Raw genomic sequence first — 25,837 nt, 5'->3', positions numbered from 1 at the left:
TGGCACCATCAGGTGTATCACTTTCTTTTAAACACAAATATAATGACTCCCTATCACCTGATATAGCAAATAAAAAATTCTTCATCCACTACCTTCATCCACTATTCTATCAATTTCCCTGTTTCTTCTCTACTCTAGACTGATACCCCCACATATGTGTGTTCTTCATTCCACAACATGCCACAGCATGTCCATTTCTGCCTTCTGATTCTATATGGGATGCCCTTCCTACATTTCACCTTCAAAGCTGATCTTGAAACTCCTCCATCAGAAAGTCTGAAAAAGATAGAATCATCTGCCTGCTACTCAATGCACAGTTAATTAATCCCTGCTGTAACATTGCATAGGAGTTTGTACTTGTCCATTGTAAAAGGTAAAGTACCACTCTGGTGAAAGGTGCACCCAGTGAGAAGTCAGACCAGGGCTCAATTCCTGATTGTGCCTCTTGGCTCACTTAATGTCCCTGAACCCATGCAGATCTACACCTTGCAGAGTTTGTTAACTGATAACTAAAGAGATGGCACACCAAAGCATAATATAAAGACATTTTGCATTCCTTGTGATGTTTAAGACAAGATTCTGTACAAGTACGGACAACCAAAGCAAAAATGGACAAATGGGGTCACATCAAGTTAAAAAGCTTCTGCACAGCAAAAGAAGCAATCAACAAATTGAAGAGACAACACACAGAATGGGAGAAAATATTTGCAAACTACTCATCTGATAAGAGATTAACAACCAGAATATATAAGGATCTCAAGCAGCTCTATAGGAAAAAATCTAATACTCTGGTTAAAAAATAGGCAAAAGATTTGAATAGACATTTCTCAAAAGAATACATACAAATGGCAAACAGACATATGAGAAGGTGCTCAATATTACTGATCATCAGAGAAATGCAAATCAAAACTCCAATGAGATATCATCTCACTCCTGTTAAAATGGCTTATATTCAAAAGGCAGGCAATAACAAATGCTGGTAAGGATGTAGAGAAAAGGGAACCCTCATACACTGCTAGTGGGAATGTAAATTAGTATAACTACTAGGGAGAACAGTTTGGAGGTTCCTCAAAAAAACTAAAAATTGAGCTCCCATATGATCCAGCAATCCCACTGCTGGGTATATACCTAAAAGAAAGGAAATCAGTTTATCAAAGAGATATCTGCATTCCCATGTTTATTGCAGCTCTATTCACCATAGCCAAGATTTGGAAGCAATCTAAGTGTCCATTAACAGATGAATGAATAAAGAACAAGTGGTACTTATACACAATGGAGCACTATTCAGCCATAAAAAAAGAATGAGATTTAGTAATTTGCAACAACATGGATGGAACTGGAAGTCATTATGTTAAGCGAAATAAGCCAGACACAGAAAGACAAACACATGTTCTCACTCATTTGGAGGATCTAAAAATCAAAACAATTCAACCCATGGAGATAGAGAGTAGAAGGATGGTTACCAGAGGCTGGGAAGGGTAATGGGGGAATGGGGACAGTGAGGATGGTTAATGGGTACAAAAAATAGTTTGAATGCATGAATAAGACCTAGTATTTAATAGAACAACAGGGTGACTATAGTCAATAATAACTGTACATTTTAAAGTAACTAAAAGAGTATAATTGGATTGTTTGTAACACAAAGGATAAATGCTTGAGGGGATGGATACCTGATTTCCATGATGTGATTATCATGCATTGCATACCTGCATCAAAATATCTCATGTACCCCATAAAGATATTCACCTATTATGTAACTACATAAATTTAAAATTATAAACGTTATTTTTAAAAAGAAAAGGTTCTGGTATAAAGAAGATGATACCATTCAGCCTCTTTTTTTTTTTTTTTTTTTTGAGATGAAGTCTCACTCTGTTGCCCAAGCTGGAGTATTAGTGGCACGATCTCTGCTCACTGCAACTTCCACCTCCTGGGTTCAAGCGATTCTCCTGCCTCAGCCTCCCAAGTAGCTGCGACTACAGGCACGCACCACCATGCCCGGCTAGAGACAGGGTTTCATTATGTTGGCCAGGCTGGTTTTGAACTCCTTACCTTGTGATCTGCCCGCCTCTACCTCGCAAAGTGCTGGGATTACAGGTGTGAGACACTGCGACTGGCTTTTTTTTTTTTTTTTTTTTTTTTTTTGGAAAAAATCTCACACTGATTTGTTTCCCAAAACAGTCGAGGAGAGTTTCAGCTATTATAATATCTATCAGTTCTTTCCTAACATTCTTTCAGGTAAAGTCAGGTTTAGGTACTTGGTTATGTTCAATTTAACTCTGTGTGACAGAGGCAATGCTGTGTCCACCAGCCCCCATTTCCTTTTCCATGAGGCACACATTCTTTACTTCCCAGCCACCTGCTGGGTGGGGCCATGTGACCATGTGCATGAATTCTGGCTAAGGGAATGGGGTGAAAATGATACACACCACTTCCAGGACTGGCCCCTAATATCTCTGACAAGTTAACCACAGCCAGCCTCCCTTATCTGAGGGCCACAGATTTGACTACATTACCAAGGCCTCGGCATGGGAGAACCACCAAATGCAAGAAGCCTGGTCCTTCAATGAATGCAAGAAGTACAGACCCCACCCTCTGGCCCCAACCAACTTGTTACCACACTGTGACTTGTATGAACATAAGCCTTTATGGAGTTAAGCCCTGAGATACTGGTTTTGCTAGCCTACTCCAATTAACGCACCTTATATTTATCACCAGTGGTAGCATAAGTGAAAAGAACCCCCGGACTTAGATCCAGGACCTGGGATAAAAACTCTGGCTCTACTACTCCCCTGACATACCCCATGATCTGCTCCTAGAATATGCTCTATATTCTTCCCAACTGTGTGTCTACTGCATTTTCCTCTTTATCATTAGACAGCCCTCCCGACTCTTCTCTGCCTCACGATTTCTGTCAGAGTGGGGGGCCTTCTCTGACCTCCGTCCCATACATGGTCACTTCTCTTTGCTTCAAGTGCAGCGTACATTCCTCTGTTTTAGAATCTACTATGTTTTATTGCAAATATTTGTTGACATGTGCTTCCCCAGACTGTGAATCCTTTAACTCCCAGCATTTAGTTACAGTGTCTGGCACATGTAGAAAATAAATATGTATTAAACGAATGATTGTCACATATGACCTTAAGTGAGTCACTTATTTTTTAAGTCTACTAAATAAAATTTTTCAAAATTGTAATGATGAAATAAGGAATATGAATGTGACTTGTAGGTTATAAACAGATTCTAACAGCAATGGGTTTACTCACTGTTTGTAGGCCCTTCTCATCTTTTCCAGTCAAATCCATCTTAATGCTGCAAGGTAGCGCTATGCAATAGAAATATAATGCAAACCATATTTGTAATTTAAAAACTATTTGTAGCCACATTTAAAAAGTTAAAACCAGGTGAAATTAATTTTAATATATTTAACCCAATATACCCCAAAATATCACTTTTTAAATTAAATCTTCTAAATCTTAGAACACATCTCTATTCAGACCAGCCACATTTCGAGAGCTCAGGTGTCACCTGCGGCTACGGCTCCCGCAAATGGGACAGCAGCCGCAAGGCCTACTTCAGATAGCAACCTGACTTCCCCTCAGGCAGAATGAATGACTCCTCCTCAGTGCTCTCTCAAGCCGTTTATCCTATCGTGAAAACTAGAGGGTACGCTCCTTGAGGAATTCCAGACTGTTGTCTGGAGAAATCGCTCTCGGCCTCGGTCTGGCCTGTAACGGGCGGTTACGCAATTCCAGGTAAGATGAACCCCTGAGGACAGAACTCCGTGGGAGGCCCAGTAGCCAGAGCGGAAAATGGTCAGTCAGGCAAGAGTGCGGGCAAGTGGCCACAGCAGGCTGCGATCCCAGCGCCCGCCGCCCTCCAAGCGTCTCGGGCCATACCCTCCCCACGGCGGCGGGCGCGGAGGTCCCGGGTTCGCGTTAGGTGGCGCCTGAGCCGCAGCCCCGCCCCCACCCCTCCCCTCCCCTCCCTCCCACTTCTCTCCCTCCCACTCCCCGCGCCTCCGCAGCCGCCGAGCCCCGGAAGCGGGCGGGGATTTCCTGTGCCCGCCCCGCCCCGCCCGCACCCGCCGGGCCGCCGTCTCCGCCTGTCGCTGGCTCCGCCGGCCGCCGGCTCCCAGACGCAAGCGGAGGGCGGAGGGGAGGGGCAGGCGGCGCCCGGGAGGGAGGCACCGGGCCGCGGGCCAAGCCGACCGGGGGTGAGTGGAGCCGGGCCGGAGGGAACTGCGGCTGGAGGGAGGGACGCCTGGCTTCCCGGGGCGGCTGGTGGGGGCTCGGTCACCCATGGGGGCTGGGAGGAGGATCGGCGCGTCTTCCGGGTTGCTGCCTTTCCCGGGGGTCTGCCCTGCTGACATTCTGTGCCCGCCCCTCGCCCTGTCTCCCCGTGCCCATCGCAACTGTCAGGCCCTGCGGGCTCCCGCCGCTGTCACTCGCGCACAGGTTACCCCGTGGCTCCCTTTCTCTTCACTTGCTCATGCCCCAGCTCATGGGAAACCTGTTTTCTGACCTCACTTCCCCTGCTCCAGTTCTGCCTTGCTCGGATTCTCTGAAATCTGACCCTTTCCAGGGGCACTATGACAAGAAGGAGGGAAGAAGCAACCTTACCCCTGAGCAGGCTCCCGTCCCGCCCATGCCCTACCCGTGGCAGGAGCCAGGGTTCTCTGATGGACGGAGCCAACTCGTCCATGTGCCCTTGGGCTACTCATTTTTATAACATGGCCCCTTTTCTGTTCATCAGCACTGGCTGCAAAAACTTCCTTTTGCAGGTCCCTTGCTACCCATATGTGTGAAGAAAAGGGGGAAATGAAAGCCCTAGAACCCACACTCCAGTGGGCATGGGATCATCCTGGAACCAGGAGAAACGAGGTTAGGGCTACCACCTTAACCGCCCAGGTGCTGGCTCTGCGTGAACGTCTTAGGAAATGCAAGCAGAGGACAGGTACCCATCCCATCCTTTGCTGATATTTTTGCTAGCATTTCCACGGATTTCTATCAATGGTATAGAAAGACTTACAGCTGGCCCAATGGGCTCTGCAGAAAGAGGCTTCCCATTAAGAGACTCTGCTACCTGGGGGAGATGGAGAAAGGGTTTGAGACAAGTATGTACTTCTAGCTCCAGATATGTAGCTAGAGGTAAAGCCTTCAGGGAGGATTTGCACAGGAGCTAGAGAACCAGAAAGATGGGATGAAGAGGGAGAATTAGTGCCCTGTGTGTTAAAAGTGGATACAGGGCTGGAATTCAGAGAAGAGAGCTAAAATGGAAGTTTCCCTTTATTGCTTTAGCAAGAATTTTCCTTTCTCATGAAAAGTCTCTGAAAAGGAAACCTCCTAAGCTGGGAATCAGTCCAGGGTGCTCCCATGAGGCCCTGAGCCATCTTTGGACTTCTGAGATGAAAGGGAAATTTGTTTTTCCTGTGCATTGGGCTTAGGGTTCCCACCTACCTCTTTTGTCAAAGACAAGTAGGCAAGAAAATAGACGACTTGACATCTGTGATTACCTACCCTGGCCTTCAAGGTTTTTGCAAGTGTTATTGAAAGGATGTAAGTAAGCCAGGATAGTTACCAAGTTTCTGACTGCTCTTGGAAGCCTTTCACTGACTCTGACTGTTTGGATATTGAATAAGAATACCCAAAATATGTTGCCAAACAGAAAGAGATTCTGAGTCTCAGATTATTTCTCTGCCATAAAGCCCTATCACAACAGAAGTGTGACCCATCCTGCTCTTAAGATGTCCAAAGAAAAAGAAGAGCCCACTATCTGGTATTGTACACTGCAGGATTATTAAGAATTAAAAAAATAATAACCTAAATCTCTTCTCTTGCAATCAAGACCCATTTTTTCTGTTTGACCTATTTAGAGATAGATGGGACCTCTGTTTTTATTCATTAGTAGCATCATTCATCAGCCTTCTTCTCCAGACAGAGAAAACTACATCCGACATTTTTAACTTTCCCAGTGGCTGTATTTCCCATCCCTTTCTTGACCTTGATGTTTTCTGATGAACACACACTGGCTTCACCATATGCTTCTTTCAAACTGAATATATTTTTCTAATGAGATCTGACTGGTGCCTGACAAATAAACAGGTTTGTTCTTCTAGGTCATGTTAGCAGCACTTCTTACCCCCTTTTCCAGCTCTGGTTCAAACTCTTTCTGTTCCTTTTTACTTTTCCTGATTAAACTTCAGCTCCTCACTGACCAACAATTTCTCTTAACTGTTAGGATTACTTTGGAGTCTTACATCTGCTTTCCAATTTATTAGTTTTTCTACCATATTTACTACCAGTTCTCATTGGATGGTAGACCAAGTGCCTTTTTGTTGAGGCTTGTCCCAAGTGAGGTACCTTTTGGCTCAGCCTCATGATACAAATATGCCCCTTGGTTGGGACTTTTACCTACAGTAATCATTTCATTCTAAACTGATGAGACTGTGATTTGTGGCAGAAAATCTTCTGTGTGATTACATCCATCATGTTGAGTGCAGGTCTATGTGTATTTCTTCCTGTATGTTTCCAAATTGCTTACTTTCCTGTACTTCATGTGCTTGAAATTAAATGGATAGCCTTTGAATTTCCAGGACAGTTTTTTTTTTTAAACGAACTTCTTCTAACCTTCAGGTATATTCTGTTTCTATAATGAGGTCCACAAAATACCAGTTAGTGGCTTTGCTACGTAGCACCTGCCAATTTCTTAGTTCCTCCAAGAAGCTTGGTGCAGGCTTAGTTGATCGGAACACATCAAGCTTTTAAAGTTCATCTTCCAGCAAACTCCTCCTTTCTAGTTTCATCTATTATCCCTGGGCCTGTTCTTCATAACTCCCTTAGGAATATCACTCCTTTCCCATTTTCATGGACATTGCTGATATGAATTTGTTCCAGGTCACAATTTGGGTCTGCAGCAGAAATGCTTTCAGAACAGACAGCAGCTCTGGGGACAGGATGGGAATCAATGAATGTACAGCTGGATGGAGCAGAGCCCCAGGTGGAAAGGGGAAGTCAGGAAGAGGGGCCATGGAGAACAGCACCAGGACCTCTGGAGCACCTGTGCTGTGACCTTGAAGAGGAGCCACAGTCCCTTCAGGAGAAGGGTGAGAGCTCACAGAGTGTGTGGGAAGCACAGTGCCTAGTCTCCTAATATTTTTTCCAAAAGTAGGGTTAAAAATCTCCAAATTGCCATGGACTAAATAGCATAACCTGTACCAGGACCAGCCCATTCTTTCTGAGCCCTGGTCACAGGTACAGAATAGGCTCCTGAATTCAGCAAACCATGCAACGGGGCTTCTCTTGTTTCTTCATAATTACTCTCTCCACATGCAAATGCATAATTAGTGATACTGAATGAGGGAGATAAAGGAAGTGACAGCAACCTGATTACTGTTGGATAACACACTCAGTAAGATGTTATTTACTAGGTGAAAATTACAGTCAAGTACTGTAATTTCAAACTATAGCTAGTCTAACTAAAAGCCATCTGATACCCTTTCAGAACATTTTGAGTGGTGGCCTTCTCATCTACATTTATGCATTTGAGTTTTACGAATGGACATAGATACAGAAGATGTGACCCTTAAGCCTCTCTAAAATGGGGCCCAGGCCCCATTGAGAAAGGGTAGTTATTCTCTAATGTTTCTTCTCTCTCCTTATCAGCTCAGTCTGCTCCCTGGGTTCCTGCAATTCCCCAGGAGGGGAACACTGGAGACTGGGAGATGGCAGCTGCACTTCTTGCAGCTGGATCACAGGTGAGGTCTGCTTCCCTTGGCGTCTCCTGTGGTCCCATCACAGCTGCCTTTGTATTGCTTTCGCATCAGCCCATTGATGAGTTGGCTCACATGATCATCAATGGTATGTTCATCTTATAACTGAATAGATTCTATCGCTTTCCAAGGGGTCATAAGACCCTTAGAAAATTAAATGGAGCCACAAGAAAGGGAATTCCTTGAGGTTAGGGTTTTTTGGGGTTTTGTTTTATTTTTTTGTTTTTGAGACAGAATCTCACTGTGTTGCCCCGGCTGGAGTGCAGTGGTACAATCTTGGCTCCCTGCAACCTCCACCTTCTGGGTTCAAGCGATTCTCCTGCTTCAGCCTCCCAAGTAGCTGGGATTACTGGCACGCGCCACCACACCTGGCTAATTTTTGTGTTTTTAGTAGAGACAAGGTTTTGCCACGTTGGCCAGGCTGGTCTTGAACTGCTGACCTCAGGTGATCTTCCCACCTCAGCCTCCCAAAGTGCTGGGATTACAGGTATGAGCCACCGTGCCTGGCCAAGGTTAGGGTTTTTAATGGATGGCTGTGTTTGTTATCCACAGGAGGATTTTAAGAATAATTAATTACCTTCCTTTAAGAAATAAATCTGGAAAGATTAGGAAAAGAGGACCTGAAGAAAGCTTAGAAGAACCTAAAGTGGAAGGATTGGGTAGATGAGGGAGCATTTATAGGAAAGAAGAGGAAGAAGGATATAAAGAGGGGCAGAGCTAGAGAGGAAAATAGGTTTAGTTTCAGAAGGCAATAGGAGAGCTGTGGAAAGCTAATAATAATAGTGTTAGTACTAATAGAGTACACCCCCAGAGTGCTTATCATGTATGCCATTTTCTGGGTGCTTTATGTATATTAACTCATTTAATTCTGAGAACAACTCAGTTATCCAATTTTACAGATGAGAAAATGGGGCAGGGAGAGATGAAGGCACTTGTGTAGGTCATGCTGCGAGAAAGTGGCAAAGCTGAGTCACTTGGCTCCAGATTCTGAGCTCCTAACCACCATACTGTGCTGCCTAAAAATATAAAGATATGGCCAGGCACGGTGGCTCATGCCTGTAATCCCAGCACTTTGGGAGGCCGAGGTGGGCAAATCACAAGGTCAGGAGTTCGAGACCAGCCTGGCCAACATGGTGAAACCCCGTCTCTACTAACAACACAAAAAAATAGCTGGGTGTAGTGGTGGGTGCCTGTAATTCCAGCTACTTGGGAGGCTGAGGCAGGAGAATCGCTTCAACCTGGGAGGTGGAGGTTACAGCGAGCTAAGATTGCGCTACTGCACTCCAGCCTGGGTGACAGTGAGACTCCGTTTCAAAAAAAAAAAAAATGCTGTGGCAAGGGAGGCAAGAAAGAATGTTTTATCTGTAGCATTTTGTGCTGATAGAAAAGGCAAGGTCCAGTGGAAGAAGGAGGAAATGGTACACAATTTCTTCAAAAAAAGAGTAAGGCCAGGGAGAAGTGACTGAGTCGACACCTGTAGCTAAACAGAAGGGTTGATGAGTTTGTGATGCCTCTAGCTTCTCATGGCCCCAGTTGGGAAATTCCTCTAGTAACATTACACTCACTCACTCCTTGACCATCTACCTTTACTCCTCTCCTCATTTCCCTGTTACCAAAACTATGTGCCCTACCCAGGGACTTCTGGGCAGCTCTTTTCTCAGATCATTTCTCACCCTCTCTCCTCTACTAACTTAGCCTTTCATACTGAATCACATTTTCCTTAAAAAACAGCTGCTGACAGAAGATGCTACATTTTGTTTCAGGGCCTGGTAACCATCAAGGATGTGTCACTGTGCTTCTCTCAGGAGGAGTGGCGGAGCCTGGACCCCTCTCAGACAGACTTTTATGGAGAATATGTCATGCAGGAAAACTGTGGGATAGTAGTCTCTCTGAGTAAGCATGACCTTCTCCAGCCACTAGAAGATTGTACTCTGGGAGGACGGAGCCATCTGCTTCAGGGCTATTGGATAGTGTCTGTCTAGGACTCTTTCTGTGGCAGGGAATCTGTCTATGCTTCCGCCAGAGAAAGAACACTAGGGCCAATCCCAAGAGAATGAGAGTAAAGCATCATTAAAAAAAAAAAAAAAGTAAAAAAGCAAATGATGCTGAATTGTGGAGTAAAGAACTTGAGGTTTTTCTTGGTTGGGAATTAGGAGGTTCTCACAAAGCAGAGAGAACTGGGAACTGGGTCCTTGTAAACTTGGGAACCATATAGAGGAAGACAGGGATGCAGGGAGTAGGACTGTTGTAGTAGTACTAAAGTGAAGTTATGTCCAGAAAGGCCAGCTGGGCTGGAAGTGTCTGAGTGGAAGAAAACAGGTTCATTGGGAAGGAGAGTGATTTTCTAGGCAGAGAAGAGGGACTTAACAGAAATGGGTGGGGGAAGAGGTTGGGGTGGGGATATGTTTCTTTCTTGACCTTCTTTTGTCTAGAGTTCCAAACAATAGGAAACAGTTTTTTGTATGTTTTTTTTTCAGAAATATAGAATTGCTGTTGAACTAATTGACAGCTCTATTTTCCTTTCCCACGAGCAGGATTTCCAATTCCCAAACTGGACATGCTTTCTCAACTAGAAGGAGGAGAAGAACAATGGGTCCCTGACCCCCAGGACTTAGAGGAGAGGGACATTCTGAGGGTCACATATACAGGTAAGAACCTAGAACAGGCTTTCAGCCACTTCCTTCACAGTTCAGGGCATCATCATTCCATGTTCGCTTATCCCTCCTCTGCCTCAGAGAGTTCCAGAGATGAAAGGTTTAGAGATTTTTTTTCTTCAAAAGCAAGGGAGTGTAACAGAATGGTGTAGCAGGCACTTTGTGGATTTGAATTCTGGGCTGTACTTGTAGGACCTTGGAAAAGTAATAAAACTCCCTTTGGTTTCTTCGTCTGTAAATTATTGTGAAAATTAAATACACGAATATATTGGAATATTAGAATAGAACAGTGCCAAGCACATAATAAGCACTCAATAAATGTTAGTTGTTGTTATTGTTGATATTGTTGTCAGCCTCCCACCCATTTCAGGAATGCCTTGAGGATTGCCGACAGGTGTCATTCAGCCAGTGACAATTGCGGCACATTCTGTAATTCTCTCCATCTATGCTTAGATAGATGCTGATTAATAGTAATATATAGTAGTAAATAAATAATGGTAATAAATAATAACAATAACAATAACATATACCATTTACTAAGTACTTAAGCTATGTGCAGGTTCTGTGCTATCTATCTTATAACCACCTGAGAAAGACGTATTATTCCAATTTTACAGAAGAAATGAAGGTTTAGAGAAGTTAAGTGGGAAAGCTGAGATTCCATCTTGGGTAATCTGCCTCCTAAGCCTAGGCTTTTAACCTCTATATCTATTGCACTATCTTGTACGACATTAGACTATGTTCTCTCAGCCCTTCTGGGGTCAAGTCTGGGCCCTGGCAGGTATCAGACAACCTCATTTGTGACTTAGGCCTCAAGCACTCTCTTGTGACTCTTCTCTTGGGGTTGGTATTTCCCCTTCTCCGCAGGAGATGGAAGTGAACATGAGGGGGATACCCCTGAACTAGAAGCAGAACCTCCCAGAATGTTATCCAGTGTGTCTGAAGATACTGTTCTCTGGAACCCGGAGCATGATGAGAGCTGGGATTCCATGCCCAGGAGCTCCAGAGGAATGCTCCTGGGGCCCCCTTTTCTTCAGGAAGATAGTTTCTCAAACCTGCTGTGTAGCACAGAGATGGATTCCCTGTTAAGACCCCACACATGTCCCCAGTGTGGGAAACAGTTTGTATGGGGCTCCCACCTTGCCAGGCATCAACAAACACATACTGGGGAGAGACCCTACAGCTGCCTCAAGTGTGAGAAGAGCTTTGGGCGAAGACATCACCTCATCAGGCACCAGAAAACCCACCTACATGACAAGCCCAGCAGGTGCTCTGAGTGTGGTAAGAATTTCCGATGCAACTCCCATCTGGCCAGCCACCAGAGAGTGCATGCAGAAGGCAAATCCTTCAAGGGCCAAGAGGTTGGAGAGAACCCTGGCACAAGGAAACGGCAGCGTGCCCCACCAGTGCCAAAGTGTCACGTGTGCACTGAATGTGGGAAGAGCTTTGGCCGAAGGCACCACCTTGTGAGACACTGGCTGACCCACACTGGGGAGAAGCCCTTCCAGTGCCCTCGCTGTGAGAAGAGCTTTGGCCGAAAACATCACCTGGACAGGCACCTGCTGACCCACCAGGGACAAAGTCCCCAGAACAGCTGGGACAGAGGAACATCTGTCTTTTGAAATCTGTTTCCACTACAGCTATGGTCAAGTCTAATCAGCCGGTGCTACCAGGAGTCACTGCCAGGGCTGCCATTCTCCTGAACCTCAGTGGCCAGAATCATGAGCCCTGACCCCATCCCTAGAAAGATGAGGTCCCAGCAATGGCCAGAGCATTTCGCACCAGTTCTGTGAGATAGCACATAAAAATAGAGTTCTTTGGGCAAAACTTTTGGGAAGCAGTGCATCCTACATGGGCTGATATTCAGCCTGAGCTAGTCTCAAGAGGAGAGTGGTACTGGCAGTTTATGGCTGAAATCCATTCTGATTGGTTGGACTGTATGCTATACCAGTTGTTAAACATTTTGAGTATCACTCTTGCATACTGTTACTATTGTATTTTCTCTCTATATATAGAGAAAGGCCATTTTAGAATATTAAAGGCTCTGAAAATTTCTGCAGTAGACCAAACTGAAGTTTCTATTAATGCGGTGTTTCCTAAATGTATTTGACCTCAGTATCCTTTCTATTTACATCCCACAGAACTGGTGACTATGAAATACTCTGGTGAACACTGGGGTAGAGAGTAATGAGGAAACAAGAGATAGTGATCAGGCATCCAGAGCCCCCTTTTTTATCCATATGAAAGCCAGGGGGGCCAGGCCTTGTTCCTGTGTGGGTCTGTCTTCCTTACTGTCTTCCTGCCAGTCAACAGTATATACATCACCTCTCACCTGCACCTGCTGAAAAACATAACCTTTTTACCCCTTATTCCTACTCCCTTCATCCTGCACATACATATATCCAGCTGAGAGATCACACTACAAGGCTAAGAGATGACCTAATACCCCCAAATAACCCAGGCCCACACAGAAAAAACAAAACAAAACAAAAAACAAAAACTTTATCCCCTTGAACAGACCCCTCTCTCCTCTTGACTGTCTTTATGTGTCTGTGAATTTGTGTGCAGGGTCTTTGAAGACAGCATGCTATGTGCAAACTGTACAAGCTAGGTTTCCTAGGGGCTGTGTTCTGGGGATGAGGGTAGTGGGGATTATATGGGGTTTTTTCTTTGTTTCAAGACAGGAAGCGGTCTGATTAAGGGCACACTAGTGGAAAGGGTTAAATGACGGGTTAAGTTGAGTACAAAGCTTTCCCAGTACTGCTGAGATTAAGACAATTGTGGATGTGTATGTCTAGGTCTGAAATCTCTGGGCTGCAGATTGCTTTTACCTGGGCAGAGAAAGAGAAGTCTTTGGGGGAGGTGAGCTGTTTCTTGTTGATTTCAGGCAAGCGGCACATAGAAACTTTGTATTGAGTGGGGATTTTGTTTCAAGTGCTGGAAAATTAGGGCAGGAATTACATGTTTGCAAGTTATTGCCATCACTTGTTTGACTTTGGCTGCCTCATCAAGGGGGAAGAGTTATTCTTGAAGATCTCATTCTCCCAGAAACAGAACTTTAGGGGAAATGGCTGTGGCTTAGCTTTTCAGCTGATGCGGGCTAATAAGCTTTCTGGTTGGTTTTCCTTCCAATTCTGGAAAGATGTCTACACTAAGACCCTTAACTCTGGGCTTGCATAAGTATTCTAGCATCGTTAGTTGATAAGTTGGTCATTGTTTCTCTTTATCAATAATTGTGTTAATACCAATCTTATAATTTAAAAATTATCTTGTATGTAAGAGCAGTTCGGGGTTAGGGAGGAAGAGGAGCAAAGTGGGATATTTTCTCTTTAATGCTTAGATACTGTTTCTTCCCTAAGATGTGTTTCTCAACCACAATTTGTAGAATGAACCAGAGAGGCAAGAGGAAGTGAATTGCACCAATTTAGTTTAGCGACTGTGCCTTTTGCAGGAAAAACTGGGTGAATCACAGCTCCTCAGAGTCCTGGACTCAACTAGAATTGAAGATAGACTTATTTTGCTGACTGGGCTTCTTAGAGTTTATGTGACTTGAACAGCTTGGCCCCTGCCTCCCTTCTGCTACTGTGAGCAGCCTTCCTTCTTCCTTCATTCTTCCTGGAATGCACTTCTCTTGCTTATGATCCTATGAATAAGGCAAAATGGCCGGCCTTTGTAAGGCAGGTCTTGCCCTAGCTTCTCAGAAACAGGAGCATTTTAGGATCAGTATTAGGAGATGCCCCAGGGAGAAAGAAAGTATTGGGTTCAGTGATAAATCTGGACTCTGACACTTCTTTTACTCTCCCTCTTTAATACTAAAAGCTCTGCATAAGCAGTGGTTCAGAACCTGTCTTGGGTACAGACCTGTTGAATCTGACAGAAACCAGAAACGCACTTTTGAGAAAAAGACATTTGTAATTCACTCAGTTTTCCATACACATTTAGCAGGTTCAAAGCCCATCTGTGGAATCCCTAAACTGCCTTCAAAGAAAGGGAGTTCCCTGATCTAAAATGGTCATTATATATTTGTGTCAAGAATTAGAAGGAAAGGGTCACTAAATATTTTAAGGATTAAGGTACCAGAGGCATCAGTGTATAAGGATAGAGTCTGGTCTTTAATTACGACAAGGGTATTGCTTACATTCTACTCTCTGGTTTTCAAAAAGATCGGACATGCTGACAAATCCAGCTCCTCACAAATCTTGTTTGAAGGACTTGTGGGAAGTGATATTCTTTACTATTAGATCACGCCCCTTATAACTACATGTTAACGTCCAGCCTTTTATCTGTTTGAGTAATTGTAGGGATAGAAAGTGAAGCCCACAGAGTTAGGTGCAAGTATAGCACCCAGCTGAAAGGCATCATGGAGTCTAAGGGCCTTCTACAGATGGGGCAATCCTTTGGGTTATTTCTGGTGTACCACTGTCTTCTCTACCTCGGTCCAACACCACCTCTCTTGGACGAAAAATAAAACAAGCAACAGCCATCAGATGAGTGAATAGATTTGAATGATTTTTCCCACAGGGAATCAGCCTCAAACGTTCATGTTTCACCCCATCCCCTTTAAATAAAAAGAGTCTGTGTGTTCTCTTTGGGTAAAATGTAAAACAGGGACATCATCTTCAGGAACCTGTCACATTTTTCCATCTGTGGTGCCTCCACCCTATTCTGAGTATCCTCCCCTTTCCACACCAACATAGTATCTTTCAAAGAATCCCTTGCATAGGAGACTGTAACCAAAAGTGTTAGCTTTTCACAAGGCTATTTACACTTTAAGCCTTAGTTCTAATTGTGGAAGGAAAAACTTTTCCATTGTCAAAGTAATGTTATGGCTTCAGAGTACTAAAGAGGTGATAATTTGGGACAAAATTCCTCCCTTTCCAACATTCCTGCAATCAAACCACTGTTTCCTATTTCCATCAAGGGCAGGTCCTGACTCAGACCTAGAAAGGCCAGAAGGCCAGTTCTTTCCATCTCTGTATTAGGATGAATGCACTGAATGGGAGTGGGTGGGGCTGGGCAATATCAGAAAAGTGAAATCCGTTCCTTTAGATCCTTAGAGAGCCTGAGCTAGCAAAATTTTCCTCTTTTCCCTTGTGAGCCATACCAAACTGTGGCTCTCAAAATTTGGTCTTTGGGCCAGCAGCATAAATATCGCCTGGAAACTTGTTTGAAATGCAAATTCTTAGCCCCCGCCCTAGGAGAACTACTGAATCAGAAACTTGGGAAGGAGCTCAACATTCAGTCTTTTAACTAAATACCCTCCAGGATGTGCGATATAAGCTAAAGTTTGAGAACCACTGGCTAGGGGATTCATATTTCAAGCAGTGGTACCTCACCCTTTTCGGATGGATCTTCACACTCCTGTTGTCAGGTTTATTCTCTATAGCCTCACTAGGCTAGAGCTCAGTTCCATTCCCCTTAGTTGCAAGGTCTTCTTCCACTCTTAACTCAATTAAAGAACTGGGGCTAGTCACCAATATCAGAAACTATGGGGGGGCAACTACCAAGCTCCTATGATTGATTGGGGCTGGGGCTTCCAATATGGGCACTAAGGATACTTGGGTCCAGAAATCTGAAAGGACGAAAAGGAATAAACAACTCAAAGATGGAAAATCCAATGTAAAACTGAAAAACTGACATCCAAGGAAATCATTCCCCATTGCTTTGTCCTTTTCACTGGCTCTTCTAATAAGAGGCAGGTGGAGTGGGCATCTAGCACAAAGGTAGAGTAAGGCCTACCATGCCAAGCCCTTAAGAACCCATGTTTTCCAACATAAAAATTGGATTACAGACCTAGGGGCCATGGAAGGGATTTCTAACAATGATTTGGCATACCCTATGGGCAAGGGCAGCAGGAACATCAGAGTCTCCAGGGCACAAGAGAGAACTAGGTTTTTCTAGTAAGATTTGACACAAGCAAGATTTAAATCCAGACTCTGCTTACTAGGTAGAGGTTGTAACCAATGAAGCCATGGTGCCCAAAATGCATTCTGCTGCTTAGAAGATTCTGACAGATTCAGGCTGTGGGGAGGAATCTGCCTTGCAGTCTCTGACCCTGCTACCTCCTCCAGTTCCTCTCCCAGGCGCACCTATGAGGACAGACTGAACTGACAGTTATAAATCTGCCCACAGTTCTTCTCCAAGGTCAAAAGATTAGACCCCAAGGCTGAGACTCTTCAACTCCAGGCCTTATGCTCTCTCCCTCTTTCCTGCCACCACCTCCTTTTTCCCAACAGGCAGCATTCTTCCTCTACTCTTTGTTCCTACTCTTTTTCAGATTTTTTTGTTTGAGTTTTGCCTTGTTCTGACTGAGCAATAACATGTCCTTCCAAGGGCATTTGTTCTTTCCAACCCCCACTCCTTCTTCCATTCTAGTTTATCTCTTCAAGCTTCTGGCCAATTCTATTCCATCATGAGCCCACTTACTACCTATTACTCTGCCTACTGTCCAGTTTCTTTTCTATCAGCTTGAAGCCTACTAAGCAGGAGTCAATTCATACTTCCCACTCTCATCCTCCAAATTCTTGGCTTGGCTATAGCAATTCATCAGCCACCTCACCACTCTGCCCCTTTCTCATACACACCCCCACAGGACACCACCACTACTCCACCCCCCGCCTAGTACTGCCAAATCTGGCCCCTCTACTCCATTCCCTAGAGGTTCTTCTTACTGTCAGGTAACTTCCAAAGTTGTTTTCCACTTTTCACCATTTTTAATTTACTTCCTTCCAGTCTCCTGTGACTCCTGAGAATCAAACTCTGAATTCTTTTTTTTTTTTTTTTTTTGAGACGGAGTCTCGCTCTGTCACCCAGGCTGGAGTGCAGTGACGCGATCTCGGCTCACTGCAAGCTCCGCTTCCCAGGTTTACGCCATTTTCCTGCCTCAGCCTCCCGAGTAGCTGGGACTACAGGCGCCCGCCACCATGCCTGTCTAATTTTTTTTCTTTTTGTATTTTTTTAGTAGAGATGGGGTTTCACTGTGTTAGCCAGGATGGTCTCAATCTCCTGACCTCGTGATCCGCTCGCCTCGGCCTCCCAAAGTGCTGGGATTACAGGCCTAAGCCACTGCGCCCAGCCCAAACTCTCAATTCTACAAGCAATTTTTTGTGTCCTTATTATGTGCCAAGCACTGGCAATTTCAGGCCTAGGAGATCAAATGTGACCCTTGCTCCTGCTCTCAGTGTGTTCTTCAGCCAAGCCCTCCCCCACGACCACTTTCCTGCCTTGTCTCTTGCCACCAGGCACCTGGGCATCCTCTTCCAGGAAACTTCGGGGATGAATGCCCACTTGCCATGCAGCCCAACTGCTCCGTGCCTATCAGATTTCTAGCTATTATCTGAATTGGTTCCTTCTGATGAACTGTGAACTTCCTTGGGTTACCCAACAGGGGACTTATGGTCCCTGTCAGTTGAATAAAAGATGTGTTGGCTGTGTCACTTATTTCTGCTCTAGGTCTTCTCCTTCACTTTTCCCTCCATTCCTGCTCTTTGCTCCTGACAAAAAGACTACCACAGAACGGGGGAAGATAAGTCGCAGAATCTTCTGAGAACCACCTCATCTCACTGCCTGAAACGTAAGCCTCCAGACGCAACAGGTTGGGCCTCGCCACCTCCCTCTGGCATCCTGGTTCCCATATGATGCTCCTGAGTCAGCCAGACACTCAATCCAACCTGGAGAGGCTGGAGGATTGGGCTGGTGGTCTGCTCCCAGGGAGCACTTCAGCGGCAGACTGCTGAGCAGGGCCAGGACTAGGGAGATCGCCCAGCATGAGTTTAAGGAGGCCCTCAGTTTCAAGGCCCCGCAAGGGCTGACCTTGCTCTTGAAGATCTGTGAGTGCTGAGCTCGAGTCTGGAGCCACCAAGTGGTGGTGGTAGTGTGTGACTTGACCCCTTAGAGGCATGTTTGCAGTAACTGGATATTCCTGGGATTGAGAGGATAGGGTAGAAAATGGTTGTATGAGAAAACATGGAAAAGCCGGTGTGGAAGTAGGGTCGGAAGCCACTGTCCATTAACTCAGTGACAAAGCCTCCCCTCTTGGACAGGAAGGGCCTGTGTTGAGTGAAACTCAAAGGCGTGGCTCTTCCTCTACAGGAGTTGCCTTAAAAAGCCTCAAGCCTATTGCTTGGGGAATGATCTTCAGATGGCTTGCAGGTTTCCTTACCCCAGCCAGATTGTTTTGTTGCCCCGGGCCTCATAAGTTTCCTTATTTTCTTGTGTTCACTCTCGCTTCCCCTCAGCCACTTGGATTCTGGTCTTTTCCATCACCAAAAAGGGAAGGAGGTAAGGGAATTGAGAAAAGGGAAAAGAGAAACACAGCCACTATGACTGTCCACTAGCTAGAAATCTGGCAGGCACGGGGATGGTATAAACTCCCACCAACACTGTATATGAGTTTCCCCACAGCCTTACCAGTAGAGTAGGCTCTCAAACATTTGGATTTTTGCCCATCTGATTAAAAATACTATTTTTTGGTATTAATGTGTAGTATAGTTTAAACATGCATTTCTAAATTGGACCTTTTCATGCTTTTAAAAGGACATTTTTGTTTCTGTTAAGTGTTTTTCAAACAACCATTGAATATTTGTTCTAGAGGACATCGAACATTCGTTACAACTCAAGTCCAACAGTGATGTGATCAGCATTACACTAAGCAGTTGAGGTAAAAGATAAGCAAATAATTGAGGTCAGGGTCATTCAGTTTGCTCTGACTAAAGTTAAATACCCAAATGTGCCACTCAAATGTGAGCTCAGAAAAGTGGAGATTATGTTTTATCCGTTTTAGTATTCTCAGCACAGGGCCTAGAATCTTGCAGGCACTTAGTCATTAAGGAATGAATACTAGGGATGAGATTAGCTGTTCTTGGGAATGCCTCTGGCTGAGTACCCAGCCAACATTATGATCTTCATAATCTGGGTAGCTTTCTAATGAGATATGGTCATTTCTTATATTTCATTGGAGTACAGCCACCCTAAAGCTTATCAATGAAAAATAATCTGAAATAAGCACTGTTAGCTATGTAAGGTCAAGGTCTGGGTCTCTCATGTCTGCTACTGTTCTTGCATATGGTGGGCACTTAATAAATTGGATACATTTTGCTGAATGAATGAAAGTTTGAAAGAAGAAACCATCATAAAACAAATATAAGTGTGATGATTTTTAGGAAATCTAGAAAACAAATTGTTCCCAGTATCATTCCCATCCTACCTTAGAGGAAAAAGGCTAATACTAGACCACCTAGTATTGCAGCCTTCTTACTCCTTAGTTTAGCGAGGTCTGAGTTCTTGTCCCATGACCAAGAAGAAGGCAAGCGGACACCAGAAAGTGAGTAAGGCAGAGTAGAATTTACTAAGCAACAGAAAAGCTCTTAGCAGCAAGAGGGGACTCAAAAGTGGGTTGCCAGAAATGAGGCTGAGTTCTGGGTTTTTTATGTGGCAAAAGAAGTCTTCTGTGGGTTCTGTCATAATGGGAGGGGTAAAGTTCCCCAGGGGGTGTTGCACCATAGTGACTCCATCTTGGTTATTACCCAAGCACCTTAGCAAAACCCTTGGTGGGGGGAGGCGCCCAAACCACAGTGCTAATGATATTACAATTAGCTCTGGGTTGTGTTCAGGACATTTAGTTGATTTATGGTGCCTGTGCCTAAGTTGGGACAGTTCCTTCTGAGCAGACATCCTGGTATAAGAGGAAATTCTTAACCACATTTCCATCTGCTAGTTACACCATAGGGACGGTACAGGTGCAGTCCCACCTGTGCTGTCTCTCTCCCGAGAACCTCCCTCTCTATCTACCTAGCCAGCCTCTAATTGCCTCCTCTCTCACTGGTTCTTTAGGTAAAAACATCCTAAGACTATAAAGGGGATAATACATCTGGCTATCATCAGGGCACTTGATTAACTTTATTCTAATTGTGTTCAATAGACAATGTTTGATTTTCTCATTGCCTCTTTTCAGAGGCATTCTTCCACTCGCATTCACGTGCATAATAAACTTAATTACAACATGGGGAAATATCAAGTTCTGATCATCTATAGATGAGATAACTCTGCAAGAATTCTGCAGTTACTAGGCTTTGCATAGGCTTAAAGCAGTGATTCTCAAGGGTGTGAAAGGGTAAATATTAGCATCACTTAAGGGTGGTTTTTTGGTGTTTTGTTTTTTTTGTTTGTTTTTTTGGTCTGTTTTAAATACACATACCCTGTTGCCCCTTGTAGGAGATATAAGACTCTCCTGAGGAAAAGCTTGGCCAGGTATACCTGGAGAAAGCTCCCAGGAGGTTCTAATACCTTCCCACTGCCACTTTTACCTCTTTAAGAATAAAAAGTACTTCCCAGCCGCTTCCATGTCCCCATTCCTTTGACTTCGGCTGAAAACAGCTACTCCTTTCCTTGAATAAGCTACTTTGACATTTCACTTCCCTAGGAATCATTTGTGTCCTGTCAGCCTATGGCATGAGAACTACTCCTGCACTGTTCTTAACCCCCGCATTCAGAACTAAAATCATACATTTGTTTCATACTTGTTACACAGTGCTCAATACATGTTGTTATTGTTAAGAAAAGCAAAAGACCTATTCATTATCTAGCCTTCTCCATCTCCTTGTATTTGTGCTATGCAATCAATCTGTCAATCTTCATAATTTCCTCTTTAGGAGTTGGCACTTTCTCAGAAGATAATTTCCTTATTGCTGAATTTTGTCAAGCAAACCATTATGCCATGATGTTTAAGTCCCCTTTTCATTTTACTGACATTTAAATCACCTAGAAATCATCTTAGCTCAATCCCAACATTTTACTGAGAAGGAAACCAAGACCAAGAATGGTTAAGAAATAACTCAGCAAAGGTCAGACTAGCAGAACTTTGACTAGAATCCTGGTCTTACTACATACTGGTCCAGTAGTTTTCTGCTATAGCACATTACCACCCCATCGGGAATTAATTATACACATATTTAACTTTCAGTGATGAGTACCTACCCTATGCCAGGCCCTATGCTGGATGCTTTCACACACTTATTTAACTAAGGATTAACATAAGAATATCTTTTAAATTAAAATAGGTTATCAATTCAAGGCAAAAACTACAAACTCATTATAATCAATTTTAGGAGGACTTTGTCCTAAAAGGAATTTCAGGTAAGAACACTTTGAATCAGTGGGACCACTCAACTTAAAGACTGTCTACTCTTTTCCCAACATGCCCTCCTCCCCAGAACTCAATTTGGATTTGCTAGAGTATCTAACAATACTTCAACACTTGTTAAGCTGCTGGTTTTCCTCTGTTTTCTCTCCTTCTAAAAGACATTTCTCTGAGTTCTACAGCAGGAACAGAATCTCAGCTAATTTACTGTCTTCACTGCACGTTACCACCACCCACCCCTTCCCTTCCAGGTGCGGCAAAGAGGAAACAGACACAAGGTGGTCTAGAGGTCCATTTCATTTCAATGAGTGTGACGGCCGCTCTTCTTGGGGCCTATGGGGGAAAGGCATTGGTCCATGGTGGGAGTGAAGCTGCTCCCACAAGATGCATTCCCAACTGGATCAGGAAGACCTTCAGATTTAGGGGAGGTCTTTAGTGGAGTCTTCCCCTGCCCGCTAGATGTCCGGTCGGTTTTAGCCGGCGTTGGCTTCTGGATGGTCCGCTGTGCGGGCTTCTTGGGCTCCTGCTTCTCTTCCCTGGGCTTGGAGCTTCGCCTCTTGTCCTTCCCTGACCTCGGCCTGGTGTCTTCCTTCACGGCCTGTCCTCGCCCCTTGTCTGCCGCTGTCGCTCCCGCTTCCTCCTTGGCTCTGGTACACGGCGGCTCCTTGGATCTCGGCCTCGCCCTCCTGGTCCTCCTCGCCCTGGCGTTGGCCTTGGCTTTCGCCCTCGCGTTCCGTCTCCACACTTCTCTGGCCTTCCTGGCCGCCTTGCGAAGCGGCTGGCGGCGCCTCCGTGAGCTCCGGGGCGCGGCTTGGGTCCTCCGGGGAGCGCGCGCGCCCTCCTCTTGCCTCGCGCGTCCCGGCTTTTTCCTGGGCTTGGGAACCTTCCAGACCCTGAAGTACCCGGCGGCGTCGCTGCCGCTGACCCGGAGGAGCGTGGCCTTGGCCGGCCCCCTGGGCGCTTCGTGGCGGCTGCTCTTCCTGCGCACTTCGTAGCCGGCGTTTCCGAGCTCCTTCCTGAGAGCTGCCAGAGTCAGCCCTTTGTGAGCGGAGATGGCCTGGAGCACCAACTGGGACACCCTGAGCACGGAGCCCGAGCAGCCCCTCGATGGTCCCCCGATAGTTTTTTCCTCTGGCAGCTGAGTGGCTGAGTGGCCTCTGGATTCGCCACTGGGCCCAGGCGCCTCAGCCATGGCCCCACTCCCGCCTCTGCGGGGCCACCGGCTTTGGGCCTCACCAGTCAAGGCTTGTTCCATAGCTGAGGTGGACTGGGCCACGTCACAAAGGCGGGCCTGGCAGAGATTTTCAGGTCCTAATTATGGGGCTGGCAGATCTCACCCAGGGAGGGGCCCTTTTCACTTATAATAACCAATCAAATGCCACTTCCTTCTACGTCTAAACCAATCCAAGTCTTCAGCGCCTGTCCACCCCCAACAGTCACCTACCTATACAGTCTCCAGGGTTTTGTTCCCAAATCAAACTTACTGATCTCGATCTCCACCGCTTTCTTTAGTCGGCTATTTTGTGTGTGTATGTGGTCCTGCAAACCATCTACCCACAGTTCCTTAAGGTGAGAGAAGCTGCTCCCAACTATCCAAACAAGCAACACACTGCCTGTAGAAAGTACACGGGGTAGTCCATGAAACACAACCCAGACTAGAAACTCCCACCTTTAATTCCACCAGTCAGGTATCTAAAGTCATGTCTCCCTAATTCTACACAGTGGATTCTGTGCAAGACCATGAAGTAAAAAAGGAACCAATTGTGTGGTCCCTCTACCCTAAACACTGATTCCCACACCTGGGAAATTTAGATGATGCATTCAACTGTACTGAAACAATCTAGATTTCACATCGCCTGAGGATACTGGTCTAATCATTATTCTTTGAACATACTGTTTTTTTCCATCTCATCCCCTCTCTTGGATTGCTCATCCTCTTTATCTGCCCAGATAAGTCCTGCTCATCTTTCAAGGTACTGCTACATTATCCTTCTTCACTGAAGACTCCCCAAACTCTTTCAAATGATTTCTTGCCTCTTAACTACCACAACCACCAAAATTACTTCTGCAATCTTATATGGCTTTTTCTTTATTTTAGATTAATTTGGCATTAGAGGGTATAATGTGACACAATATTTTTTAAAAAGAAAAAAACTTGTACTTGGAGCTGGAAGATATGGATGCATATTCTAGCTCTTTAGGAGCCATATGACATTAACAAATCCCTTAATATCAGTGGTGTGGCTGTCGGATGGATGTGCCGGCCATCTGACTTCTTATCTAACATCACATTCCCTTCCTACCAACATCACATAATTATTGCAAAGTTTCAGAAGAGGTAGATGAGCAAGGGCTACCTAAATATAAGGAATAAATTTACTTTACTTTGAATGTTTCTGTCTTGTCTTTCCAACTAAATAAAAATATCTTCAAGAGCTATAGTCTTTGAACTTCTATGTCCCATGCTGCACCTAACAATATGCTTCATTATACATAGCGGGCATTTAATTGAGCCTGCTTACATCATTCCTCTCTGGTGAGGAGAGTTTCTCTAGATTCAGAAAGAAACTTCCAGAAGATCAGGAGAAAGGAGCAGTGTGAATTTCAAAGGGTTGGAAATGAAGGGGGCCAAGTAAGGATTAGCTTCTCAAGGACCTATTTTGGACACAGTTTAGTTGGGAATAATTTAAAGAATTATTCTAAGAATACTTCAAATTGCCAAGCATATCATACTTTTCCAGAGGGCAATCACATACATTCAGCAGTCACAGTCTAGACAGTGACAGTTTCTTTTAAAAATCAAAGCTCCAGGAAGTAGCTTAGACCAGTGCTTTTTTTTTTTTTTGAGACAGAGTCTTGCTCAGCCCAGGCTGGAGTGTAATGGCACAATCTTGGCTCATTGTAACCTCCATCTCCCGGGTTCAAGCAATTCCTGTGTCTCACCCTCCCAAGAAGCTGGAATTACAAGCATGTGCCACCACATCCAGCTAATTTTTTTTTTTTTTTGAGACAAAGTCTCACTCTGTTGCCCAGGCTGGAGTGCAGTGGTGCAATCTCAGCTCACTGCAACCTCCGCCTACTGGGTTCAAGTGATTCTCGTGCCTCAGACTCCCGAGTAGCTAGGATTACAGGTGCCTGCCACCATGCCCAGCTAATTTTTGTATTTTCAGTAGAGATGGGGTTTCACCAGGCTGGTTGGCCAAGCTGGTCTCAGACTCCTGACCTCAGGTGATCCACCCGCCTTGGCCTCCCAAAGTGCTGGGATTACAGGCGTGAGCCACTGCGCCCGGCCCTTATTTGTTTGTTTGTTTATTTGTTTATTTATTTATTGGTAGAGACGAGGTTTTGCCATGTTGGCCAGGCTGGTCTCGAACTCCTGGCCTCAAGCAATCCACCCACCTCAGCCTCACAAACTGCTGGGATTCTAGGCATGAGCCACTGCGCCCAGCCAGACCAGTGGTTCTTAAACTTCAATGTTCATATTTAGTACCCTGGGATACTCATAAAGTGCAGATTGCAATTCATAGGTCTGAAGATAGGGCTAGAGGTTTTACCTTCTAAGAAGCTTCCAGGTAGTTCTATCTGGTTAAAACACAGGTGTGTGTTGAGGGGCAGGGAGAGGGTAGACAATGAGAAGGGAAGTAGCAGGAGATGGGACTGAAAAGGTAGGTAAGGGACGTTGGGAAGGACAACTAGTGATAATGACAGAGCTGTAAGTGGTGACACGGTAGCAAGTGGTAGAGTCTGGAACCAAACCTAAGTCTTAATCCTAAGGCCTAAGTTCTTAAGTACTGTGTTAGGTTTTCTTTTCTCTAAGGTTGACCCTTTCCCTATTATGTATCTCCACCATAAAGCAGGGGCTAGTTTATCTCCATAATCACAGTTCAGAGCTGCTCAGATTCAAGAGTATCTAAAGACACTCACTGTACCTTTTCCCATCTTTAAAATCAGGGCACAGTAATGTGACCCTGAGGATTTACATGGGCAGGGGACTACTGCATCAGCGCAGGGACAGTGCACCCAGGAAGGATTGCCAGATGGAAAGGCAGGACCACATTAAGCAGGATTTCTCCCATTTGTATAGTCGCTACCCCTCCTGGTTGCAGAGACCATTGGCCACAGGATGGGGCAAACACCAGATAAAAAAGAGGCATAACTGTTTGCTTTGAAAATAAGGAAGAAAATGAGTGAAGTCAGACCCTTGAAGTCAGCTGATCCACAGAAAAACAGACTGACTGTACATAATGGTATAATCATGAAAGACAAGAACAAAAT

At 44.9% G+C, this 25,837-nt stretch overlaps 2 protein-coding genes and 1 long non-coding RNA gene across 5 annotated transcripts in view; 1 reads left to right on the top strand and 2 right to left on the bottom strand.

The window, feature by feature from the left end:
- LOC134759500 (uncharacterized) overlaps positions 1-3,945 on the bottom strand; it is a 113,806-nt gene extending 109,861 nt beyond the window's left edge. The window contains exon 1 of the long non-coding RNA XR_010135761.1: positions 3,267-3,945. This is a non-coding gene — a long non-coding RNA (uncharacterized LOC134759500). The remainder of the gene's footprint in view (positions 1-3,266) is intronic.
- Positions 3,946-4,078: 133 nt separating this feature from the next.
- On the top strand, positions 4,079-15,010 carry ZNF641 (zinc finger protein 641). Of its 3 annotated transcripts, XM_002823155.5 has the most exons (7): positions 4,079-4,216; positions 4,784-4,956; positions 6,897-7,105; positions 7,665-7,756; positions 9,535-9,664; positions 10,306-10,419; positions 11,293-15,010. In XM_002823155.5, the coding sequence occupies exons 2-7, from the start codon at positions 4,940-4,942 to the stop codon at positions 12,045-12,047; spliced, it is 1,317 nt and encodes a 438-aa protein (XP_002823201.2). In that variant the 5' UTR covers positions 4,079-4,216; positions 4,784-4,939; the 3' UTR covers positions 12,048-15,010. The 3 variants fall into 3 exon arrangements, with proteins under 3 accessions (XP_002823201.2, XP_002823200.2, XP_054383167.1); XM_002823154.6 differs by lacking the exon at positions 4,784-4,956; XM_054527192.2 differs by lacking the exons at positions 4,079-4,216; positions 4,784-4,956; positions 6,897-7,105; positions 9,535-9,664 and having other exon boundaries at positions 7,683-7,756.
- A 6,831-nt stretch (positions 15,011-21,841) lies between these two features.
- On the bottom strand, positions 21,842-23,988 carry LOC100434700 (testis-specific H1 histone). The gene has a single exon (XM_002823153.5). The coding sequence runs from the start codon at positions 22,815-22,817 to the stop codon at positions 21,864-21,866; it is 954 nt and encodes a 317-aa protein (XP_002823199.1). The 5' UTR covers positions 22,818-23,988; the 3' UTR covers positions 21,842-21,863.
- Positions 23,989-25,837: the final 1,849 nt, after the last annotated feature.

Source organism: Pongo abelii, chromosome 10 (assembly GCF_028885655.2).
Source record: "Pongo abelii isolate AG06213 chromosome 10, NHGRI_mPonAbe1-v2.0_pri, whole genome shotgun sequence".
NCBI lineage: Eukaryota > Metazoa > Chordata > Mammalia > Primates > Hominidae > Pongo > Pongo abelii.
Note: the sequence above shows the minus strand (reverse complement) of the source record. Positions and strands in the feature narration are given on the sequence as shown.

Coding starts and splice junctions, on each gene's coding strand:
- LOC100434700 (XM_002823153.5), bottom strand. CDS start 22,817: ATGGAACAAGCCTTGACTGGTGAGGCCCAAAGCCGGTGGCCCCGCAGA.
- ZNF641 (XM_002823155.5), top strand. Junction 7,757..9,534: donor TTCTTGCAGCTGGATCACAG/GTGAGGTCTGCT, acceptor ATTTTGTTTCAG/GGCCTGGTAACCATCAAGGA. Junction 10,420..11,292: donor TCTGAGGGTCACATATACAG/GTAAGAACCTAG, acceptor CCTTCTCCGCAG/GAGATGGAAGTGAACATGAG.